Source organism: Rhipicephalus microplus, chromosome X (genome assembly GCF_043290135.1).
Source record: "Rhipicephalus microplus isolate Deutch F79 chromosome X, USDA_Rmic, whole genome shotgun sequence".
Taxonomy (NCBI): domain Eukaryota; kingdom Metazoa; phylum Arthropoda; class Arachnida; order Ixodida; family Ixodidae; genus Rhipicephalus; species Rhipicephalus microplus.
Window position 1 is genome coordinate 70,468,152 of NC_134710.1, and position 7,098 is coordinate 70,475,249.

At 43.8% G+C, this 7,098-nt stretch overlaps 1 protein-coding gene across 1 annotated transcript; it reads left to right on the top strand.

Moving 5' to 3' along the window:
- Positions 1–5,526: 5,526 nt before the first annotated feature.
- Positions 5,527–6,312, top strand: LOC142776877 (uncharacterized). Its single transcript, XM_075881213.1, has 2 exons — positions 5,527–5,841; positions 6,147–6,312. The coding sequence occupies exons 1-2, from the start codon at positions 5,565–5,567 to the stop codon at positions 6,227–6,229; spliced, it is 360 nt and encodes a 119-aa protein (XP_075737328.1). The 5' UTR covers positions 5,527–5,564; the 3' UTR covers positions 6,230–6,312.
- Positions 6,313–7,098: the final 786 nt, after the last annotated feature.

The following is a 7,098-nucleotide window of genomic DNA, read 5'->3' on the forward strand; positions in this document are numbered from 1 at the left end:
TCCCTCGTATGCAACCTAAAAGCACCAAGCCTGCCACTACAAGACCCTCGCTAGTGAATTAAGGTAAGAAGTGTATACTTAAGGGCTTGTTTTTTGTGTTTTACACAATAATATTGAGATTGAACAGACACTATATCCAAGGAATGTATTGGGGAAGATATTGGTCCGAATTTTATTGTAAATATGAAGAAAGAAATGTGAGTGAAAAGATAACTTGCCGTGGGCAGGAGCCGAACCTGAGACCTTCGAATAACGCGTTCGAAGTTCAAATCTGAGCTATCATGGCAGCTACATCCCCAGCCACTTTATTTGGTTTTATATATTAATTTAAACGTAGGAGTGTCGGTCAGCGCAACCAGTAGCATTGGCCGCAGGTTTGGCACACACTTTTGAGCCTGTTTGGCGTCACGTAGCATGTGAACTTATTGCGAGCGGGCAGCTGACCAATAGTATCTCGTATACACCCACCTTTATTTCTCCATATTTAAATTACAATTTGGTGTATTATCTTCCCCTATAACCGAGCAAGTTAACGTATAAACACTTGTTATTATACAAGAAGCGTTGGCCGCTACAAGCTGGTTCAGCCAGGAACCCGGCAAGCACGACCCATACGGACGTCACCGTCTTCTTTCACGCTGGCACAGAGCTGGCGCCACTATGCCCCGGTACAATATATATATTTATTTTTTGCACAAAGTGTACGTGCTATGCGAATTTGATGAGGTGTAAGCCTCAGGAGTGAAACTACACTATGTATCACTGGAATGTGCTTAATTTAGCCACCTGGACCCAAAAACATTAGCTTGATTTTATGTTGTGTGGCCACTCGTTTGTGTATACTTCTTCATTTTTATATTTTTTGCTCAAAATTCACGTGCCATGCGTTGTTGTAAGTCCGCACACGGACATGTGGTCTTTTTACAACTTATCACTATGGACCAATCATCAGTATATCATGTGTTGCTTGACCACTGGTTCATGTGTGCATTTTTTCTTTTTCTTTCTCTCTCTTTCTTTCTCCCAGCTGGTCTATGTGTGTATACTTTTCTCTCTTTCTCTCTTTTTCTCTTTCTCTCTTTCGTTCTCCCGGCTGGATGATGGCATGAAAGCGCATCGGAGCCTACTAAATTTTGTCTGATGAAGATCGGTCTCCGATCGAAACGTCCCTATTAAGCAGTTTTTTAGTAGTGAATACCTATTTCCCTCTCATATATATATATATATACATATATATATATATATATATATATATATATATATATATATATATATATATATATATATATATATATATATATATATATATATATATATATATATATATATATATATATATATATATATATATATATATATATATATATATATATATATATATATATATATATATATATATACATATATATATATACATATATGGCCCCACGGTGGTGGTCTAGTGGCTAAGGGACTCGGCTGCTGACCCGCACGTCGCGGGATCGAATATCTGATGCGGTGGCCGTTTTTCCGATGGAGGCGGTAATGTTGTAGGCCCGTGTGCTCAGATCTGGACGCACATTAAAGAACCCCAGGTGGTCGAAATTTCTGGAGCCCTCCACTACCCACTACCGCCTCTCTCAGAATCATACGGTGGTTTTTAGGGACGTTAAACCCTATATATATATATATATATATATATATATATATATATATATATATATATATATATATATATATATATATATATATATATATATATATATATATATATATATATATATATATATATATGCAGGCATGGTGGCTGAGTGGCCGTAGCGTTGCAGGTCATCAAGTAGATCCTCCGTGAGCGGTCACAACGTGGTTTGTTTCGGTGTTTCGGCCTAGAGTCTGGCCTTCATCAGGATTGAGGGTACAGTTTCTTGGTTGTTGGTGCTCAGCTTTATGCAATGTTGAATCAGAGGGGGAGAGAGAGAAAGAGGAAAAAACGAAAAAAAGAAAAAGGAGAATATAAGGTAGACTCCCCCGGGCAGCCCCTTTCACTCTTCCTTCCCCCTGCCCCTCAAACTCACTCTCTTTGCTCCTTTTCACCTTTAGGATGTGTGTGTGTGTCGAACGTGTGATCGATCTATAGGAGTGAATTTTATTGACCAATAAATTGACAAAAGAAATACGGTATATTTTGTCAATTTTTTGTGTATTTACAAACGCACGCACACACACGTGCACTATCTAGAGCATGCAGAACAACTGTTCCTAACTCATTTGCAATTTTCTGCGGTTTTATTTGTACTTTTTGGAACACCTGTCTTAATAGATTGTAGTTATTAAGAAGAGTGTGTGCTATTTCCACAAGTATGGTATTCAGCACAATATCAGGGTAATGACCACTGCAAGAAAAAACAAAATTTTTTGTTTTAGAAAATTGTCGTTTCGGACCGACACAAGAAGCGATATTTGCTATTCTGCTCCGGCCCCTCTCGCAGTGGTGCGTAGAAAGAAAGGAAGGAAAATAGAAGGAAAAGAACGGCAAGGAGGTCAACAAGCCTATCGGTAGCCGGTTTGCTATCCAGCGCATTGGAGGGGGAATGGGAGAGATGAAAGATAGAGAGGAGAAAGGGAAGAGAGACAAACACAGCACAATCGGCAGCACACGCGCGCGCACTCATAGTCCAGTCTTGTGTTTTGCGGTGTGTGACACTGCTGTTACAGCCGCGCTCTCAAGTCTGTGACGCGTAGGAATTTCAAAAGAGTTTTTGCGCCTCCTGTTGCAATGTGTTCTCTCGGGCACTTGAAAGAATAGTGCCCACAGAGATTTGGCTGTTCTGGATGCGCGCAAGAATGGATGCCAGTCACTGTCTCTGGATGTCATAAAACGGACAGTCACACATGATGTGGTGTAGCGTCTCTTCGCAACGACAGGCATCACAGAGAGCGTTGTCGGCCATTCCTATGACAAATTAATAAGATTTTGAAAATGCCACTCCTAGCCATGAGCGATGAAGAAGGATGGCTTCGCTTCGGTCGATTCCAGGGGGCATGCCGAGAGCCATTAAAGAGGACAGGTGGTGTTAACGATTCATCTCGTTGCTTGGTGGACACCATAGTGAGAACGTGATTTCACGCGGAAGTCGTCGACGATTACTGGCAGAATCGGTCCGCGAAAGTGGTATGGCTTCTTCTCGTGTGGTTCAAAAGCTGACTGCGCGGCAGTATCGGCATGTTCATTCCCTATGACGCCACAGTGACTTGACAGCCACTGAAACGACTCATGAGGCCCTTTCTCGTGTGAAGTGTGGAGAAGACATTGAATTTCGAAAACAAGCTGTTCGTACAGCCCGCGACGCAGTGCTGAGAGCACAGATTGTAGGGCAGCACTTGAGTCGCTGAAAATCGACCATTGATGCGGTGGTTCCCGATGGACCACACAAAGTGCAGCGCGCAAAGCAGCTAGTTCCGATGCTGTAGAGATAGTTGTTCAGCACGGGCGATGAAAGCTCAGATTTTCTCCGGATCCCTGGCACACTAAGATGCACTGTGGGTCGAATAAGACACTAAAGGAGTATCGATGGTTTAGGTGCAGGAGTGAAGCCCGAGGGAAGTTTCTCGTTGTACTTCACAATGATTTTAGCGAATGACGCTCTGTTTCTCTCTGAAGTGGTGCGTAGGTAGTCATATAACTTAGAACTCTGGAAATATGTTAATACTGCGTTTATATTAAACCTTGTCGCTCCCGTGGGCGCTTCTACCACTTTGCCCGTTCTTGGATCGCTATATTTTCGGTATTGCTTCTTAATTATTCTAGTTTGAAGCAGATATTACACATCTGAAAACCAATTAGGAAGCGTTTTGCAGTAAGTGTCTACCAGCATCTCAATTTGAAGGAAACTAATTAGACTAAGGTGCTGACCGCACTAATGCTACAATAACGTGATATGAACACCGGCAAAAAAGTACTACGCAGAAAACCGATGTCATAAGTAATTCACATAAAAAACAGCGCCAAAAACGAGGGACAAGAAAAAAAGCAGACAGAAGGTGGCAGTCTGTCTGGCATGCTAATCATGTCGTACCAACTCGCCCAAGCAACCACGTTAGCTACTTCCATAAGTAAGGCAATGGCATTCCTTCTATTTTTATCAACAAAGTGAACACAGGTAATACAAGTACGCGGTGCTAATCGCCAGTTGCAAAATGTTTACTGACCCTGAAAGAAAAACGCCTGTTCTGAATATGTTCTGGTATGCCCGTTTATCTATTTGTTGCCAGGGCCTATGCCTAGAAATCAGAAGCACAGATGACACCTTTATTTTGGAGCAAGAACGAAACATGGTGGCAATGCGGCCATTGTAACGACTTAAAAGTATGTAGTATGGACACATGTACCTTCAGGTCACGAATAAAACGGATGTCGACGTCAGTTTCACGAAAGACACGCTTCCATTTCGTTCTTCGCTTGTCCTTATGAAACGAGACCAATCAAACTATCAGTCTTTTTGTTGCGACAATTCGCCACGCAGCATCACCCAACCGTTCGGATTTCCAGCCGTACAGATTGCGAATATCTAGTACACGAAACGTATCACATATCCATGCTGCAGTTCACGGACATAAAAAAATGTGGTCTTCTCAAGTCGCCAACAAGAACACTAGCCCGCCAACCAAACTTTCTTGTTCCTTGGCAATCAATGTCTGCGGAGCGACGAGAACAAGCGTAGGCACGTTTGTGCAGCGAAATACACTGGTCAGAACGGAGTGAGGTCAGAGGGCGTAGTCAACACAGTGAGCACGGCTGAAATTATCTAGGTGCCATTACCCAGGTTCATGCACCATACTGTCATAGGGATTTTTATTCTTATTTTGTGACATAGCTGTTACAGATAACGACTGCAGCAGTGGCCAACTAAAGAAGAAATGAAAAATAATGAACTAAAATTGGATAAGCTTAATAACACGAATGAACTAATTATCAAACGGGCGAGTCATGAAGAAAATAAACACAAGCAAACAAAATAACAAACCATGGCGGACGAAAAAGTGAGCTGTAGTCCTTTCAGCAAATACGCAGTCCGCTGTGCATGTTGGGACCTCGAAGGTATTTATTGATATGCGGGGTTCAACGTCCCGAAACCATCTTATAAATATAAGAGACGCCGTAGTGGAGGGATCAAGAAATTTCGACCGCCTCGTGTTCTTTAAGGTGCACAAAAATATGAAACCACGGGCCTACAACATTTCCACCTCCATCGGAAATGCAGGCGCCGAAGCCGGGATTCGATCCCGCGACCGGCGGGTGAGCAGCCGAGTACCTTAGCGACTAGACCACCGCGGCGGGGCGGACCCCGAAGTTAGGCTCCGAAAGTGTTAACATGTGCTTACAAACAAATGTTAGTAAAGTTTTCTGAAACCATTACGCTTCTTTAGTGTGAAAGCTGCGTGGAGGAAAAACGACGAAGACCGCGCGACACGAGCACGGGGCCACACTGGGAGCAGGATGTGACGTCACGCCTCGTTCGAACGCACCACGAGGGCCAATCAGGAAACGCGTCGTCATCAGCGACTGCAATGCTGGAGCTAGGCCAATGGCTACACTGAAAGTGGAGTGTACGGCTCTTCCTGAAGAAACAGTGCTTGTAGCGGGATTGCTTCCAGGCAAGGTGCTCTACCGCACGGCGACTCGTATGGCGGAGAAAGCTGATGGCACAGAGAGACATCAGCGTGCACTGGCGGAGCCAAGCTTGATCGACCGAGGCTACTCGATTTCCTGCATGGCGGCCACCGCACTGCTGAAGACCGATGACGACATCAGAGGAGCGTATGCGATGTGGATGCCTCACGCAAGAAACCCATGTGAAAAAGGTGAGTTCTGTTATGAATGTAATCAAAGAAAAGCAATATTCGATGAAGCAATGATTTGAACTGTTGAAAATAATGTATTAGAGGATCTGAGCTAGAGAATCATTGTCTGCTGCTATATTGTTCTGAATTTAGCGCCAGATGAATAGCATCTTCATGCTATACATGGCTGTTCACGCCTGCATGGGAAGCGTAGTTAACCTTTCAAGCGCTTCCTTTTTCAATTGTCCACCTCCATCTCTCTCGCACTGTATTGGTGTCGCTAGTGACGAAAAGAAGTATTTACAACTTCGCATCAATTCGTCCAGGGAGTCTACCACCTTTGCCCAAGCACGCGCCTACTTCCATCTACATTGAGCCTACCGGACAAGACCAGTCACCGAGCTTCTAAAGAGGTCCATAAACGAGCATATGTTTCGAGTAAACTCGAGTTTCACAGGCTGTACGAGCGAGTTCTCGCCGTTAGAAGTCCACATCAACCAGAACACTCTGCGCTGCAGTGAATTGCTTTGTAAACAGGCTGATTTTTGATCGGTCAAGAATGACACGAGTGTCCACATGATTTGTATCGCCTGTGTTTTCGAAGTATGAACTTTTACTGGCCTTTAATAGTGGTAATAGAATATTATTGAAGCGTCACTCGCGTCTTATAAATTGAAACAGTGTTTACGGTATTTTTCCCACGCTTTCTACTTCTCACGATAAATGAGCCATCGAGTTTTTGTGTTTGTTATTCTGGCACAACCTCCAGTGGCATTACCGCAATGATTTTGCGGCAATATCCCTAGCAAATGTTTAATCATTTATACTACACTATGCATGCAGGTAGTGACTCTCAAGCTACCATAATACTTACAGGGAATAACGGCCGACGCGTTGGCTCTTCGTTTAGGGTGCTCGGCATCCGGCCTGAAAGCCCATGGTCGATCCCGACCGCAGCTGTTGCATTTCGACGGAGCAGAGCGTAGAGGCTCGTGTCGCGTACTGTGCGGTGTGCGCGAGTGCACGAAATTGTCGGAAGCTCTAAAGTACGGCGTCTCGCAGCCTTAGTCGCTTTGGGACAAACCACATTAGCCAACTGTAGGTGAAATTCCAACTGCGGAGTTCAAGACGGCCATGCGGGTCATTTCAAAGTCATGTGCGACAATACCAACAATACCAACATAACATAAACAGTGCATCAGACAAAACTGTTGACATGATAATAAATTTGTGAGTTGTGTATACAAAGGAACTGCAGGACTTTGCGGATAACGCCAT

Excerpts from the sequence above, each read along its gene's own strand:
- LOC142776877 (XM_075881213.1), top strand. The coding sequence starts at position 5,565 with ATGGCTACACTGAAAGTGGAGTGTACGGCTCTTCCTGAAGAAACAGTG. Across the intron at positions 5,842-6,146 it reads AAGAAACCCATGTGAAAAAG|GGAGTCTACCACCTTTGCCC; the intron begins GTGAGTTCTGTT and ends CAATTCGTCCAG.